The 18,328-nt window shown below is 27.6% G+C and overlaps 4 protein-coding genes across 6 annotated transcripts in view; 3 read left to right on the forward strand and 1 right to left on the reverse strand.

Moving 5' to 3' along the window:
• The first annotated feature begins 1,060 nt into the window (after nt 1-1,060).
• LOC129610576 (probable dolichyl pyrophosphate Glc1Man9GlcNAc2 alpha-1,3-glucosyltransferase) lies at nt 1,061-3,259 on the forward strand. Its single transcript, XM_055523180.1, has 7 exons — nt 1,061-1,314; nt 1,367-1,435; nt 1,528-1,731; nt 1,790-2,159; nt 2,211-2,473; nt 2,523-2,633; nt 2,687-3,259. The coding sequence occupies exons 1-7, from the start codon at nt 1,256-1,258 to the stop codon at nt 3,162-3,164; spliced, it is 1,554 nt and encodes a 517-aa protein (XP_055379155.1). The 5' UTR covers nt 1,061-1,255; the 3' UTR covers nt 3,165-3,259.
• Nucleotides 3,240-4,702, reverse strand: LOC129610577 (peptidyl-prolyl cis-trans isomerase NIMA-interacting 4). Of its 2 annotated transcripts, XM_055523182.1 has the most exons (4): nt 4,403-4,702; nt 3,949-4,342; nt 3,510-3,642; nt 3,240-3,448 (listed from the first exon to the last, which is right to left on the reverse strand). In XM_055523182.1, the coding sequence occupies exons 2-4, from the start codon at nt 4,013-4,015 to the stop codon at nt 3,268-3,270; spliced, it is 381 nt and encodes a 126-aa protein (XP_055379157.1). In that variant the 5' UTR covers nt 4,016-4,342; nt 4,403-4,702; the 3' UTR covers nt 3,240-3,267. The 2 variants fall into 2 exon arrangements, with proteins under 2 accessions (XP_055379157.1, XP_055379158.1); XM_055523183.1 differs by having other exon boundaries at nt 3,949-4,702.
• Nucleotides 4,703-8,620: 3,918 nt separating this feature from the next.
• LOC129610587 (dnaJ homolog subfamily C member 3) lies at nt 8,621-13,795 on the forward strand. The gene is made up of 4 exons (XM_055523192.1): nt 8,621-8,876; nt 9,924-10,034; nt 11,942-12,141; nt 12,200-13,795. The coding sequence occupies exons 1-4, from the start codon at nt 8,783-8,785 to the stop codon at nt 13,283-13,285; spliced, it is 1,491 nt and encodes a 496-aa protein (XP_055379167.1). The 5' UTR covers nt 8,621-8,782; the 3' UTR covers nt 13,286-13,795.
• Nucleotides 13,796-18,147: 4,352 nt separating this feature from the next.
• The window catches only part of LOC129610624 (chitin synthase chs-2), a 64,472-nt gene continuing 64,291 nt past the window's right edge, over nt 18,148-18,328 (forward strand). For both annotated transcript variants that reach the window (XM_055523248.1, XM_055523247.1), the window contains exon 1: nt 18,148-18,287. The gene's annotated coding sequence lies outside the window, so the exon portion shown is untranslated. The remainder of the gene's footprint in view (nt 18,288-18,328) is intronic.

Below are 18,328 nucleotides of genomic sequence, written 5' to 3' on the forward strand. Positions count from 1 at the left end.
ATCTCTAGACTCTAGCCACTACTTTCATATTTCTATTATTTTTATCCTCGTATGTGAACCATTGTGCTTTTTCACTATCCAATTTTCAAAAAAGTAAGAAAATTTTGAGGAAATTATTAGCAGCCACAAATCGGTAATAATAAATGTCATTGTAGCTAAAACCCCCAAGGCACCTTAAATGTGTCGTTTATGTAAACAGTATCTTCGATGGTGTCGTATACCTAAACAGCACCTTAAATAATTTATGATGTAATCCACAGCTGACAAATATTTTTGTTATGTCAAAATCTAATCTCTGTTCTCCAGATAGTGATAACAATTTTTATCTTTCTTTTGACATTTTTGTTTCTAAATATATGTATGTTTATATTATATGTCAGTGTTGCCCGATTTGTTTCCCAAAAATTCTCACAAAAAGTTGAGAGTTCCCTTTACTTTATTACATATTACAATTTATATTCTTTTCAAAGCAAAGTTAAAATGTAATTTCTTAAATTTACTTGTTTAAATTAAACTTGTTTATTAGACTAATCTCAATATTTTTGCCTGATTTACCAGATACTTGAACATCAAATAGCTAAAAGAATGAGTCAAAATTTGAATATATTGTAATATTTTGAACAAAATAGAATTTTGTATTTTAATAATCTGCTATCAATGTTTATTTCTTTCACTGTCCTTGCATTTATTTTTCTTTCAAACATTTTTTAAAATAATGTATTGATATATGAATGGTTTACCATTATATTTATTGTATATATTACAATACGTAATATATTTGATATAATATATATTACATGTATGCAATATTCATTATCATATCCCAAAATATTTGCAATTAACTGAAATTAAAATTGACCTTTTGTTGAAAAGTGTTTCCAGATACAAAAATTTTTGATTTTAGGAAATTTTAGGAAGAAATTAACATTAAAAACAAATAAGGTGAAAATTCACGCGATTTGGGTTTTTTCCCTTTCATACCATAAAATCCTCACGATCTGACAACAGTGGTTTATATAATATCTATAGTTGTATTGTATATAACACATCAGGTAAAATATGATGACGGGGAATTGAGTCGTCGTAGCTAAAATTTAAGTTTATACAGCTTATTTGTATTGCATTATTCAATGTTAACGTAAAGTTTTAAATTTTGTATGTATATATATATTTTTTCGATTAAAGTTTTTAGCTTTTACTTTAACTTGTTTAAAATTCATTAAATAAATACGGGCTGAAGGGATTAATTAGCACGATGTTTATATGGATATTTTTCGCTGTAACCGGTTTTAAAATTTTATTAATGCCGGCATAGTAAAGTTTTATGCTTTTATTTGTAGAATTTCGATTAATTTTTTAATTTTAGCTACTCTACTGATTTTGAAGTTCATCGGAATTGGATGGCTATAACTCATAATTTACCTTTATCCAAATGGTGAGGTCTAAAACATTGAAAACATTTATTGTTTGCATGTAAAGAATTCAGTACTAAATAATATTGAAATATGCCCATTTGAATATTTGTAGGTATTATGAAAATTCGAGTGAATGGACATTAGATTATCCTCCTTTTTTTGGATATTTCGAATGGATTCTTTCTCAATTTGGCAATGTTGTAGATCCACAAATGATTAAAATTGAGAATGTGAACTACAATTCGACTAAAACCGTTATTTATCAAAGATCGACGGTGATTGCCTCAGATATTGTCTATGCAATGGGTGTTAGGATGTAAAATTTAATACTATATGCTATTAATTTATTTATGCTAAACTTACATAAATTTTAGGAGCCTTAGAGCGTTGAATTATAATTATGGAACTAGATTTAATTTAGGATCAACGCTTTTACTGGCTAATGTTGGGTTGTTGTTAGTTGATCACATACACTTTCAATACAATGGATTTTTATGTGGTATTCTACTCATAAGTATGAGTTTAGCTTTGAAACGAAGATTTCTGTTATCAGCTTTGTTCTTCACAATACTGATAAACATGAAGCATATATTTTTATATGTTGCACCCGTTTTTTGCGTATTCTATTTGAAATTTTACTGTTGGGAGAGCAAGAAACCTTTAATTAGTTTTTTAAAACTCGTACTTGTTGGATTATCAATTTTTTCTATATCGTTCGGACCGTTTTATCAACACATTCCACAGGTTTTTTTTTTTTGGTTTGAATTTTTATTTTACTAAAATAACCTAATTTAGATATTATCTAGATTATTTCCATTTAAAAGAGGTCTAATGCATGCAAATTGGGCACCAAATTTTTGGGCTTTGTACAACACTGCTGATAAACTTATAGCAATATTAAAAGGAAAATCAGATTTTAGCGGAAAATGGACTAGTGGTTTAGTTCAAAATTACAGTCATGATATGCTGCCTTCTGTAACACCTTTTGTCACTGTTGTTCTGACGGTTACATTTATGATACCTTGTCTTGTTAAACTATTATTTTTCACCAGTCCAAGGTAAAAAAAAATGTAAATTTTTCTTTGTAAACAGTTTATTTTCCTACAGGAATTGTTACCGAGATTTTATCAGATCTGTAGTGGTTTGCACTTTAACATCTTTCATGTTTGGATGGCATGTTCATGAAAAAGCAATACTGATAGTTATTATACCATTGAGGTAAAACATTTTATATAAACAATGAAAATTTCGATTTAAACTCAATTTTCCAGTCTTTTGACTTTGCTTGACTATCTGGACGCAAAATGTGGATTTATTTTGTGGTTTGCTGGGCACTGGTCTTTACATCCTCTACTTTTCAAACCAGATTTACTGCTAATTAAATATCCTTTATTATTCGCCTTCCAGTTCGGATGCTTTGAAGCGATGCGTACAATGTACTCACATTTTAAGTTAAATATTTTTGAAAACTTGTACATTTTTGCATGCATTCCTTTAATACTGTACCAGGAAGTTTTGCAATATTATATATATAATTTGAGTGAAAAACTGCCGTTTCTCCCATTATTATTAACTAGTTTATATTGTAGTGTAGGAATTTTATACTTTTATATAAATTTTTACATAATATTTTTAAGAGGGAAATCGTGCAACAGGCAAAGTCAAACGAAAGAAAAAGAAACGAAATCTGCAATTGCTGTTTCTAAAAATAAGCAAAAACAGAAATCCAAAAAGACTAAAGTACAATAATTTTTTAATCTGAGAATTTTTCCTAAAGTGAAAAAAGCAAATTTATATTATTGAAATAATTTTTTAATTAATTAAAGGCGCATACTTTTTTTAAATCTTCGTTTTATTTCTTTCCTTCAACCATTATAATATGATATCCAAATTTTGTTTTAATTGGTGGATCAGTATAAATAGGGTTGTTTAGGTTTGAAACAGGTAAAGCAAATGCTGCATCTTGAAATGGACCGACCATAGACCCTCGGCTTTGCCAACCAAGGCTTCCACCTTGTCTAGCTTTATCTTCACTAGAAATTTCGTAACACAATTTTAATTTTTTATAAGAAAATAGAAAAATACAAAATTCACCTATATGTTGTTGCAACCTCATTGAATTTTTGGCCAGATTTAAGTTTTTCCAATGCTTCTAATATTTTGCTTTGCTTTTCGCATAAAATATGTCGCACATTCACAGCAGTTCCTCCTTTGACTTCTTTTGAAGCTTTCATTTTTTTTGAAGTTACGAAATAAAGCAATTTTCATTTAGTATTTGTTTTACATAAACACATCTTGCTAAGGACATACATACTACGTTAGGTACATATGTTTAAGTACGTAGTTTGAAAAATGTATGTAGTTAGCAGGAGAGCATTACAAAATTTTATCGATATTTTTTAGCGAAATTATGTAGTATATTAAACCGCGTATAATCTCTTTAATTCTCATTCTGAATTAGTAATTAATATAACTCAAGCCAGAGACCTTTGTATGTATGTAAACATAAACTTATATTAACATCGCAATTTACCTTTTTTATCGTCTGAAGAAGCTTTTCCAGTCTTACTTTTGTCCTTAATTTCTTTTTTTGGGGGCATCTTAATTTCTTAAAATTTATATCTTGAATTTAAGTTAAGTATATGCTATACTATGACAGTAAACGTTATGCTGTCGTTCACTATTTAATTTGAGTCTTCAAGAAGACGTATCAATAAAAGATCTGTCTGATATAAGAAAGTTTTTAATAACTTTTGAAAACTTTACAAAGTTTTTGCATGCAAAGTGTCTAGGATAATACTTTTTGAATAAAATTGAAAAATCAATGTTTAAAATTTTTTCAAGTTTTGTAAAGTAAAATTTAAGTTTTAAAAATCTTCCAGCTGTTGAAACATATGTTTTTCTTGGTTATGTTAGCAGGTTTTATTCTTGAAAAAAAAATTTTCATCAACAATAACTTTTTTTCATAACTTTTCAATTAAAAGTACCGTAAAACAACCAAAATGGCTTCACAAATGGTTTTTTCTATGTTTCAAAATCAAAATCAAAATCAAAATTTTCGGTTTTTGGTATAACCAAAAAATATTTGCTTACGTTTGATAAGTACTTTAAAATTTGACGTTTATCACATATAAAGTTTTTGTAAGTTTTCCGTCTGGTTCATTTTTTTTTTTCAATGAGAATTTTTTTTCTTATTATGAGAAATTTAGTCATTGTTTCTCTTTTTGAAGTTTCTTCAAGTTTTATTCCAGATTGATCTATAGTCAGTCACACTTAAAGTTTATTTAAATTTTTTGAAAATTATATGAATACATATACATACATAAAACATACAAAGAACGCCTTCAAAAATTACAATTAATATTTTCTTTTCTTTATTCGTTTAACCTCCGAATGGTTTGTGAACTAGTTTATTGCCGGTTCAATGTTTTGAAAACTAGCCTTATTTTAAAAAAAACGGCATTAAACTGACCTACACGCTACACAACGGACAAATGCGGTTATTGGAGTTGTATTTTCTATTTTCTTCCTAAAACTGGTTTCATTGGTTTGCCGGTTTTGCTGCATAATCTTAATGTATTTTGTTTGAAAAGTTTAACTATACAACTACATATACAATTCTACCGCAATTACATGCTGTAATTCTCAAAAATCTGTCAGAAAAATAAATCAAGAGAAAACTTAGTCCACCTTAAAATATTTCAGCTAAAAAGCGACAAATTAACAAATTTATTTTGAGATTTTCTACTCATCAACCGGTTTTCATTGAAAAATATTTATCCAAATCTTCACTGTATAAAGGAAAATAATTTTCATTTAATAAAAAATTATTTATCACATACAAGTTTGAATCTTCTCACATAATTTCTTTTTATATTTTGAATCAAAGTGTTACAGACATATAGTACTATTGGATAAAATATTTAAAATGAAAATTTCTTCACTACACTTCATGTACATTTTATTCTACCATCTACTTTCTTTTTATCACATAATTTCTATCAAATATATGGTATAAACTAATTTTGCTTAGAAAAAAAACCTTTCCTAATAAAAATTATGTCATCCAAATTAATTGTAGTTTAAAACAAAGCAAAAACAAATGTTTTCTTTCCTAAATCAAAGACTTAATATATTTACGGATTATAAATTAAACTTAACCTAATTTGATAAATGTTTCTTTTAATTATCAAAATAAATAATATTCACATGCATATGGTGAAATACATTCATTTTTTTCAAATCGGAACAACAATTTGGGACTATATACCTTCCCTTTCCTCAAAAATTTGGTAAAATTGCCATTTTATACTTTTTTAATCACTTTTTATATAATAACAGTTCTTTTCCGTCACTTTATACATTTTATAACATTTCATTTATAAACTACACTAATTTAATAAAAAAAAAAATCCCAAATCTTTTTGTTTAGAATTTATACCAACGTCGCTTACTTTAAAAAAAAGCACTACATGTGGCATTTAATATTAATTTTAATTTGGCAATGCTTGGAGCAAAGAAATAGACTTTTTCTTATGCCTTTGGCTTCGCTGTGTATGTTACTTTGGAAAAATTATATTTTTGTCTATTTTCATTTCGAGTTTTATATACGAAAAGTTTACTAACACCTAAAAGCTTTTGTACTAAATAAAATTTGAACTTTTCTGAATAATGTATCAAAAATTCAAATTTTAACTACAACTTTTATTAAATATGATTTCGAGTTCGATGTCAAGCGTAATATTTTATGTGAAAGAATTGAGAGCAAAATCGGTTTGTGCTTTTAAAATTTCAGCTAAAAAGTGAAATAAAAGTAAGGTTTTTAATTTTTAAATCGGGTTTTTGCGTAATCAATTAAATTAAAATTATAAAAATTTTATATGAAAGTTTAGAATTGATATTTTTAAGATCCACAATTTTGATGAAGGAAGAAAATTTTTTTTTCATATAGTGAATTAAAAAGAAAATTGAATGTGCATATTATTAAACAAATAAATTTTTTGTGTAAACATTTTTAAATGTAATTTTAAATTATGTATTTTACTAATAGATTAAAGTAAAAAAAAGAATAGGAAAATATTGAAATTTAATGAAAATATTATATGTAGAGAATTAGAAGTACCTGTTATACTCGTATTATATTATGTATAATATATTTTTTTATTGTATTTTATTTTTTTTAAAGTATTTTTATTTGTTTACTTGTTTTGTAATGTATTTTAGTTTTTCTAAACTAATATGCTTTAATTTTAGGTAAGTGGGATTAGGTCTACTGGGAAACCATTATTTTGTATGAGTGCCATTTTTTCTACCTCTGCAAAGTAGTGTGAATAATTTTATTGAAATATGAAAGTACTATTTAAAAAAAAAATAAATACATTTTAGTAAAATTATATAGACGTATTTTAATATAATTAATATAGCATAGTTAATAAAAATGTAATTAGCACATTTATTTATATCAAATGTTTGCATAAAATAAATTTGCAAACAATAAATTTTTTATGTTTTTGTAACACGAGGCAAAAGAATGGTAGAACTAGTAAAACAGAAACAAAATTGGATTTTTACTTTTTATAACTAGAAGTTTGGAAAATGTTGATCTTGTGGGAGAATTATTATGAGCTTCTTGATTATTATGACAATGTATGAATTTGAAATTAGATTTATGTGCTTCTATAGGAATATGTGTAAATTCGTCAGCTGTGAAATGGCACTCTCTCAACCGTGGTTCTCTATCAAAGAATTGAAAAATAATGCTAGAGAAAGGAGCATTTTAAAAAAATATTCAAACTTAATTTTTAAAGTTGTAGAACAAATTCTTGCAAAGTCCGAAATGTTTCTTTCTTTAGACTGATCATTGTTAAACTTGTAACAGGAGCGATATAATTCCAAAACTTTCATTCAAAATATAAATTAAAGAAATATATATTTAAAAATACATATTTGCTATATCTGTAAATATTTTGATTGTTTTGTGAACCTGGTGGCCTACCTATGTAGTGCTACTTTCATTAAACGATTCTAGCATTTTAAATTTTGACACTATGTAAATCAAATATCGCAAATTTGCGTATACGAAAGTAGCAAAAGTGGTACTACAGAATGCCACTTTCGCATTCACTTGCCATTTTGTTTATGAATCTTATTGCGAAAGTCTAAGTTTTTGGAAAAAATAAAACTAAACAATGTAAGTGTTACATCTAATTTGCTTTATGGAATTAAAAAAACCTTGCATTTCAAATTTACTGCATTGAACTAATTTTTTGTAATTAATAATTATAATTATAGGCCAAAATGAAATACAAAACTATTCCGGTTTAAGATAATAGTAAAATTCGTACACTATGCCTTTCGACTTTCCCCCTTTCCAGTTTTATTTTTATGGGGCTTAACTTTTCATCTATAGTCTTGCAAATTTCAGTTATAATAAGTGAGATGGTTTGATGAGCAAGAGCAATATTTAAATCTTAACATGCATAAAATTCTTTTGCTACCCATGTTTTTTTTTTAAATTAACAATAATCGCTTCCTTAATATTATACATACATTTAAATGTATAGCTATTTTAAAATAACAGAAATGTTTATTTTGAAAAGAACTGTCAGAAATGTCAAAAAAAAAAAATTTTAGAAAATGCTGCCAGCTGAAATTTTTTACAATGCGAAAATACAAATCAACTTACACAAATTTGCGACTTTCGCATTTTTACATAGTAGGCCACCAGGACTGATAGCGTCTTTTGTATTCCTACCCATGAACGTATTTTTTTCAGCCGCGGTGGCATTTAATAAAATTTACTAAAAAGTTTCATAGATTTACTTTAGGACAAGATTTTATTTTGCAGGAGTTGTTTTTAAAATTTAATATTGAACAATCTTCTTAATCAAACTATTTTATTATTAAATTTTCCAAAATACGAAATTAGTCCTTTATTGTATAAGTACTATGCCAAAATAAAACCGGCTTGCAATGCAACCACAAACAGTTGATTATTTATATCTGTTGAACGAAGATATTCATAATTTTGAAGGCTGTCTCATATGATACAGATAAAGATTGAAACGAAATGTCAAAAATCAACCAATCAAAATAAACCACATCTTGGAATATATATCTGTATCTTTCGCGCTTACAGTTGTATTTATATAGCAAAGGTTTAAAAAATATGACATTTTTCATTAGTTCGATTCTTCAACTAAATAACAGGATATAAAAATCACATAACAAACAAAAATAATTGATTTTTATAATACAATAAGTTACATTTCATTTAAAATTATTAATGTTAATCTAAAGAATGCTTAAATACTATTAATACAAAAAAGTAAACAAAATTATCGAGAATAATCAAAGAATTTATTAAAATGACCTTATTGGCTAGTGAGTTATCGTATATGGCTAATGATAAAAGATTAGCCGCATGTCTAATATTATTTTTATTGGAATTATTTATAGATGGTAAGCTTATATTAAGATTTTGTTTGGGAAACAAAATATTTTAATTTATTAAACATAGAGAAATTTGAATTTGACTTTTTTTTGTTTTAATTGTGGTAAATTGAGTGCAAAACTGACGTTTTGAAAATAGAGAAGTTATAAAATCTCTATCAAAATATTCAAATTAATTTTGTCTAACCTTTTGTTATTCTATTTCTTATTGTATTTGAATACAAATTCATTTCTTTTAAAAATTTCAAGGTTTAAGTAATTTGAAAAAAGTTAAACATAAAGACGTGGTAATGCAATATCATATTGTGAAAATTTAGTAAGCATGTGTGTACATACATAATATGTAGGTAGGTACACGTATTTTTATTTCAGCATTAAACTTTTTTTTTAATACAGCCTGGTGCACCTACCTACCTACTGTGGCAATTTTCACTCTTTTTTTGAAGCAACTGCTGAAATTTGTGATTTAGTACCAAGTTTAGTTTTAAGTTAGTAAATAAGTATGTACATAATTCATTTATGACTCGCATTTCATTATCGCGTTTAACTAAATTGAATATTAATATGTACGTACATATATCGCATAGAGGTGATACCGTAACAAAATAATCAAAAACTTTAAGTGCTATATGAAAATTTGATAAAAATTGCTGACAAGCGATTTTTATTCTTTTTAGCTTTGGATCAAATTTTAGAAATATTTTACCTGTGCATATTTATTTTTTAGAAATGTAAGAAAATATTTTTATAAAATGAAAATTAAATCTCACCAAATTTTTTCATGACATACATGAGATACATACATATATTAGCTTCGGAAAAGAGTAGGCGGATATTAAATATATAGAAATGTAATTTCAACTATTATTATCAACTTATGTATCTACGTGGCTAAAAATGATCTATGTATGTACTACACATTAATTTAATTTCAAGTTAGTAAAAGTGAATTTTAGCTGCAATAAATCAGTAAATTCTTTTTTTTTATTTTTATATTTATGTTTTTACATTTGCCTTGTAAAATTCATTGACCTTTTTAACACTAAATTTTTTTAGGAGCAAAATCGGCTACGAGAGCTGAAATCGAAAATCACTTAGAATTAGGAAAAGAATTACTAGCAAGAGGCCAGTTGACTGATGCTCTTATACATTACCATGCAGCCATTGGTGAGTATTTTTACTTATAGTTTAATAACAATGTATTAAATAATTAAATAAACATTTTTCATAATTATTTTATAAATCTATTGCAAACAGTGTTATAAAATTTTTTTTCGGAATCGGATTTTTGATGCCTAATTTTATTAATCTTAAATATCTAAAAAGAAAGGTATCAATTAAATAAAGCTCGGAACACAGTTTTTCTTAAACGACCGACTTTTTTCGATGTGATGAACTCTAAACAACTAAACTAGCTTTTGGAAAAAGGAATTGGTACCATATGGTATTACTAAAAAAAAACAATTTATCCATATAACCCAATATGGAAAAAACAAATCATTTTGGAATTATTTTATATTAAATAAAAAAACATTTCTATTTATTTATATTAGGATAAAGGCACTAGTAGCCGATAAATTGACATATTTTTTAACTGTATATTGTTTTTGAGTTACAAAAGAATAAGGCAAATATATAACGTGTTTCTAAAAGCTGAATTCTTATTAAAAATTTAATTTTATTAAGAATTTTCTTCGGTAAAAATTCTTAATAAAATTAAATACGCCAAAAAAATAATGAAATTATATTTGTATTCAATAATTATAATTAATTTTTAAAAAGTTTTTCAAATAAAAACTACTTTTTCTAATATCCGAACACTTACATTTTGCTGCCGAGCACACAAATTTTCTTGAAATATTAGGTGTTTTTCTATTGAAAAAATAAATCAAGACAACAAGGGTTTATTTTATTTTAAATTTTATTATCCAAATAAGTTAACAACATTTATAATGAAAAGGTATTATTGCAAAGCCAAAAAGGTACAGCACTTCTTATATAATATTTCATCTTTAAATTCAAAACAGAATATTCAAAAAAATTCAAAAGAAAGGTTTTTGCTTTCAATAACTTTAACAAATATGGAAAAATCTCAATTGAGGCAAATAATTTTCGATTTTTCGATCAAACATGATAAACGTTTTGATATCCTCTAGGAGGTATTAAATCGACGGTTTTAAGACAAAAGGAGAAGCAAGTTTCATCATCATTTAAGATTCTTAAAGGATAATTCTTAATATTATACTCTTTAAATAGTCTTCGAGATTGCTAAAGAAAAAAATTTTGCATATAATAATAAACAGTATAAATTTTCTTAAAAACAAATTTCCACTTCCACAAACATTATACTAGGCATTTTAATATACGTATATATTATGTTTACATCAAAAATGGGTATTCTGATGATAAAATTAATTGAATATGTTATTTACTTCATATATTAATTTATTTATATGTACCAATTATTTGCTTTATAAAAAATTAATTATATGAAGAATTTGATTATTTGAATATTAAAATGCACCTCTTTTTTTATATATCCAAAATGAGAATACTTTTTTCGGAAACTGAAAATACATATAAGAAAATTTGGGTTCAAATATCCGAACAGCAATTATTTAGCTAAACATTACTCTTATATTAACGTTTTATGGATTTTTATCCAAATTAGGCATTTTCCAATGAAAAATACTTATCGCTTTATAACTTTTTAAACATTTGCAAAACAGAAATATTTAAGACGAGAAATACAGAGTAAACTATTTTGAGCATAGCGTTCGCTCAAATGATATAAGGTATTCCCTGCATCTGGTATGACATCATGGCAACGAAAATACGGACGAGTGTCAATCGTGTTGTTGCAGTAAATTTAAAGAAAGAACATTATTTCATTTAATAATTACTTAGTTTCTACTAAAACTATTATGTAGTTTTTTCCAAAAGAAATTACGTATAAACTAGAAAAAAGAAATATTTAAAAGAAAATATTAGAAAGAAATAGTCTATAGGAATAATTGAATTTTATTTTTCGATAAATTCTAAGAATGAATTTCAAGAATTTTTTTCTATTGCAGAGGGGGATCCTACTAATTATTTAACACTTTTCAAAAGAGGAACAGTTTATTTAGCTTTAGGAAAAACTCGTCTTGCCATTAGTGATTTCAGTCGAGTTTTAGAACTGAAACCAGATTTCAATGCAGCCAGAATACAAAGAGGTACAGTTTATATGAAGATTGGAGACTATCATAACGCTGCAATCGATTATAGTCATGCTGTGAGTAGTTTTGATTAAAGAAGTTTTTTAAAGAAACTATTTGTTAATTTTTTCTCAGCTTGAAGCAGATCCACATAATTATCAAATAAATGAGCATTATAACCGCTTAAGTCCAGCATTGGAGCAGTGGGAACTTGTACAAGAAGTTAAAGATCGGGGCGACTATAAAACAGCGATTGTTTTGTTAACACAGTTATTAGAAATTTCTCCATGGTCTACTGATTTTCGACAAACTAGAGCTGAATGTTACATAGAAGAAGATGATATTCTATCGGCAATTTCAGACTTACGCTCTGTAAATAAACTTTCTCAAGATTCAACAGAAGGATATTACCGGATAGCTGAATTACTTTATTCAATAGGACATGCCACCAGTTCTTTAAAAGAAATTCGAGAATGTTTAAAACTGGATCCGGAGCATAAAGATTGTTTTCCATTTTATAAAAAAATTCGTAAAGTGGAAAAGGCTTTGGCTGCTGCAGAAGAATATAGAGATCAGCAACAATATCAGGATTGTATTGAGTCGGCTGAAATTGCTTTGAAAAATGAAAAAGAAGTTGCTATGATACAATTTAGTGCTTATCAATTATTATGTAATTGCTACATGAGAAACGAACAATACACAGAAGCAATTGGTAAATGTCGAGAAGCGTTAAATGTGCAAAAGGACGCTGGCGTTCTTTGCGACAGAGCTGAATCATATATTGGCACGGAAATGTTTGATGATGCCATTCATGATTATCAGGCGGCTATTGAGATTGATGAAAATAATCGACGTGCTAAGGAAGGACTAGAAAAGGCAAAGCGTTTGCAAAAACAGTCTGAACGCCGAGATTACTATAAAATTTTGGGTGTAAAAAGAAATGCACAAAAAAAAGAAATAACCAAAGCATATCGCAAATTAGCACAAAAGTGGCACCCGGATAACTTTCATGGTGATGAAAAAAAAATAGCAGAAAAAAAATTTATTGACATTGCCGCCGCAAAGGAAGTACTTACAGATCCAGAAAAACGTCAACAATTTGATAATGGTCAAGATCCATTAGATCCGGAATCCAACACAATGAATGGGTTTAAAAATGGGAATCCATTCGCGCATTTTCAACACGGTTCGCCCTTTCAATTTAAATTTCATTTTTCATAGAAAAATTTCAATTTTTAGGTTACCTTTTTAAAATTTTTTAGTTAACGAAAAAATTAAAAATAGTACGTTTAATAACAAAAACAATTTAACAAATAAATTTGTTTAAATTATTTTTGATTTTTATAAAAACTGAAGGTTTTTAAAATATGTTTGTAGTTTTTAGAAAAATTGCATTTCCTTTCGAACATATCTCTTAAGATTTTCATTAATTTATTTATAAAATATTGCCGTTTGCATCATGTACATATTCAAGTTACAACCTTTGCGATTACTGATTTTATATATTCTCGTTGAGTAACTTTTTATAAAAGATTAAATTGAATATGACTAAGAGAGATAAATCAATAAATTTAATTATTAGAATTGTAAATTAGTAAAGAATGAAATAAATTAAAAAGTTTTTCAAATAATGTACTAATAAATTTTATGAACTATAGTTTTCTTTGTATCAAAAGGAAATTTATGTATATTGAGAGAAAAAGATAGTACCAATATTTTCTAATTAGGAGCTAATTATGTAAATATTAACATAACTTTTAAATTGAAAATAAAAAAATGTAAAAATATTAAAAGAATATTTTTTGTTACTAATTGAAACATTGAATAACTAGAACATAATAAAAATAATTTATAAATTTTGAAATTTCTCTATTTTAAATGTGTAGTACAATACCTTGATAACTTAAGAAAGTCTTAAATCAAAACAACAGTTGGCTTTTCTTCTTTAGTTCTATCCAAGCTATCCAAAACTATTTTTCATAGTTATAAATCTGCCAAAACTATTCATTGAACGTGTTTCGTATTAAACTAAAAGTTGGAATTGAAATATGTACATAGTAAAAATCCACTAGCGTAAATGTGAGCAGTGGTTTTCAAAAAGACTGGAAAAATATATGCATATTTCCAAAGTCTTTTACAATTCGCGTAGTGCCTTCTTAAATTTGAAAATCAAAAAAAAACTATGAGTCTTATGAGATTAAAAACCGAAAATATTACGAAAAGAAACAAACAATCATACATTAAACACAAGACATACATTTTTTACTTGACAGTATACATATTAGTAATCTATAATACTAGTAACATTTATGAAGCAATTTTATCCACCGCCAAAGAGAGTTTATTATAAACTTTGAATGTAGGATTTGTCGGAACGTAAAAATAAACTATGACTAAGCTCTTGGTTTGAAACTAAATTCTTAAAGCTTTTGAGAGGAACAAGGCTGACACAGAAACTTTTCTTAACTGCAATTAGAATCTCACCGCCCTTCGGCGCTAGTGCCTGACCAACTTGTGACGAATGGGACCCGACTCGAACTGGTCCTTCTACAAAGAGCATATGAAGATCTAATATCTCCCAGCCGTTGATTGAACAGTGTCAAGTCTTCCATAACGCAGTCGAGTCAGTCCGAAAATGTCCCAGTCCAAGACGATGGGGTTGCTAAGGACTGCACCCGTCTTAGTCGCAATTCCACGAACGTTCTGATAATAAATTGGTACATTCATTCCAGATGTTCTTGTTAGACGAATATTCACCAAACAATTACCAATTGAGCCACCACTGAACTCAACCAAACTACTTTGAGCCGGAATAGGTTAAGGCACGAAAAAACCTTTCACTAGACTCTGTCATTTTCTGTAAATAGTCAATCACTTACTCTTCAAGCGGTTACGATACGTTTCCGATACCATATCGGAATCCACATTAGGGCTTAGGTGATACCTTTAAAAAATGTTAGACAAAACATCGGGCAGGATTAGATTAGTGGTATATTTCATAATATATTGTGAAGGCAACTTTCGAGATCTTTCGTACCAATTATGAGTGCGGTTGTGTTCCATGTGGTGGGGCTCTCGAGGATTCCTTACATACGAGGATGGCAGTTGATTGTTTCTATTATATTGAGTACGCGTTTTATAACATTTCATTTGGAGTGCTACAACTTGTTACATTGAAGTTGCGACGATTCAATGACGCGTCTGTAGCATATAATTGTTAAGTCTATTTAATTGGGACGGCATAGGATGACGCACTTGCTATACAAGGCCATTGCTAGATCTACTGTTACCTATGCATCTATGCAAGCCAAGTTGAAATATATGCAATAGAGATATGTCAGATAGTAAATTATCTGGTCATTGGGTTCCGGGTGATAGTGGCAATGAAATTGCTGATAAGTTGACGCAGAAGAGGCTCGAGGCTTCATACTTGCAGTCATCTTTTGTTGGACCTCTAGCAGGACGCTAAGCTTGTCTTAATGGAAGACATTCATCGTACGAAGCAATTTGTTCTATATTAATGAACGAAATTTTCCATAAAATTGCTGGAATGGATTGAAATCGGGTTCGTAGCATTAGCAATTTCTAAACTGGACATTATCATTGTCGCACAAATATTAATTACACAAACATGACCTATGGGTAAATATGACCTATTGCGTAGATTCTACCGGATAGATGACAAAACGGCCAAACTTATTTTCCATGACTAATCTGTTTTCGCCACCAGGTAAAGGTAACCTTTGTTAATGATTGGTTTCACCTTTGTTAATTACTGAAAAATCGTTAATGTCTTGTTTAAGCACTATAATTTTTCAAAACTCGCCACAGTCTTAAAGCTCATTTTTCATTGACGCTAGTTCATTACTTAATCGTCGAACCCAAGAAGCAACACAGTTGCTATTATTGGGCTTTAATTAATGGGTAGATAGAATATAATCCGTCATAATAAAGTTCTATATAACCGTAAAATATGTATAAAAAAAACTTTCAGTTCAACGACATTCAGAGAGCAAAGGTGGATATAAGATTTGAAATTTAAAAAGTAAAATAATTTTTATTTCAGGTAAAAGTATTGACTTTAGCAGAAAAGTGTTAAAATTCAATTTTGTGAAATGATGTAATTTTATTAATTTTTGATAAATTTGTATGTACTTTGTAGAAATTTGTCTTCCGAAAGTATAGGAATATTTAACTAACAGCAAAAATCATCAAATAAGTTTGATTACTGAGAGAAGGATGACATAATTGGCTTATTATATCTATGTTTATTGGAAAAGTGTTGTATAAGCGTAAGTTTTTGGTAGAAACTGAACTTTCAAAAATTGTTAAGTCTATTTAATTGGGACGGCATAGGATGACGCACTTGCTATACAAGGCCATTGCTAGATCTACTGTTACCTATGCATCTATGCAAGCCAAGTTGAAATATATGCAATAGAGATATGTCAGATAGTAAATTATCTGGTCATTGGGTTCCGGGTGATAGTGGCAATGAAATTGCTGATAAGTTGACGCAGAAGAGGCTCGAGGCTTCATACTTGCAGTCATCTTTTGTTGGACCTCTAGCAGGACGCTAAGCTTGTCTTAATGGAAGACATTCATCGTACGAAGCAATTTGTTCTATATTAATGAACGAAATTTTCCATAAAATTGCTGGAATGGATTGAAATCGGGTTCGTAGCATTAGCAATTTCTAAACTGGACATTATCATTGTCGCACAAATATTAATTACACAAACATGACCTATGGGTAAATATGACCTATTGCGTAGATTCTACCGGATAGATGACAAAACGGCCAAACTTATTTTCCATGACTAATCTGTTTTCGCCACCAGGTAAAGGTAACCTTTGTTAATGATTGGTTTCACCTTTGTTAATTACTGAAAAATCGTTAATGTCTTGTTTAAGCACTATAATTTTTCAAAACTCGCCACAGTCTTAAAGCTCATTTTTCATTGACGCTAGTTCATTACTTAATCGTCGAACCCAAGAAGCAACACAGTTGCTATTATTGGGCTTTAATTAATGGGTAGATAGAATATAATCCGTCATAATAAAGTTCTATATAACCGTAAAATATGTATAAAAAAAACTTTCAGTTCAACGACATTCAGAGAGCAAAGGTGGATATAAGATTTGAAATTTAAAAAGTAAAATAATTTTTATTTCAGGTAAAAGTATTGACTTTAGCAGAAAAGTGTTAAAATTCAATTTTGTGAAATGATGTAATTTTATTAATTTTTGATAAATTTGTATGTACTTTGTAGAAATTTGTCTTCCGAAAGTATAGGAATATTTAACTAACAGCAAAAATCATCAAATAAGTTTGATTACTGAGAGAAGGATGACATAATTGGCTTATTATATCTATGTTTATTGGAAAAGTGTTTTATAAGCGTAAGTTTTTGGTAGAAACTGAACTTTCAAAAAGTTGAGGAGTTTATGGAAAATGTTATAAAAAGCATATAATGATTATTACATTCAGATACATTTAAATACATATAAAGTGTATGATATGCATAATATGTATTGAACTTTTTGCAATTTTAAAATTGCTTATGTGTTGCAATTTTATTGCATTGTTTGTGTGTATTTAACTATCACGGTAATTTCCATAAGGTTTTTTAGCTTTTCGTATGGTCAAAACTTGTCTTAACAATACAATACTCTTTCAACATTTATTTCTTTTTTTGTTATAACTTTTTGATGTGATAATATAACGTCCTTCACTCATAAATATTTCTTAAATTGCTAATAAAAAGGTTTAGCTAGAAATATTTTCTACAATATAAAATAGGTACGTATGTATTATATTAATTGACGAAGAGAGTAACTTTTATACTAATATTAACATAATGCAAAGGTGTATGTAAATAAAATTTTGGTATGGCAAAGAAGCTTTTAGTATTAAATTAATATACTTTAACCATAATTATACAATAAGCATACAATATACTTTCAACAAGTTTGAATGTGTCAGTATTTTTTTGTTTGGTTTTTATTTTAATTTTGCAGAGAAATATATTCAAGTTAAGAAAAACGAAAGACTTCAATTTTAGTTGGTTTCAGAATGCGAACTCGATTATAAGCTTTTTTGGTACGGAATAGAAGAAAATAATAACTGGCGCGGATTTTGTTTTTCTTTTTTTTTTTACTTTTTTATTTATAAAATTGAACAAAACAATTTTTTGTTTTTGTTTAATTTTAATCTTAAAGTGTTAGTAGTGCATATACATTTAAGAAAATATAATATGTGTT

This window comes from Condylostylus longicornis, unplaced genomic scaffold, assembly GCF_029603195.1.
Source record: "Condylostylus longicornis isolate FDR11 unplaced genomic scaffold, ASM2960319v2 ptg000045l, whole genome shotgun sequence".
NCBI lineage: Eukaryota > Metazoa > Arthropoda > Insecta > Diptera > Dolichopodidae > Condylostylus > Condylostylus longicornis.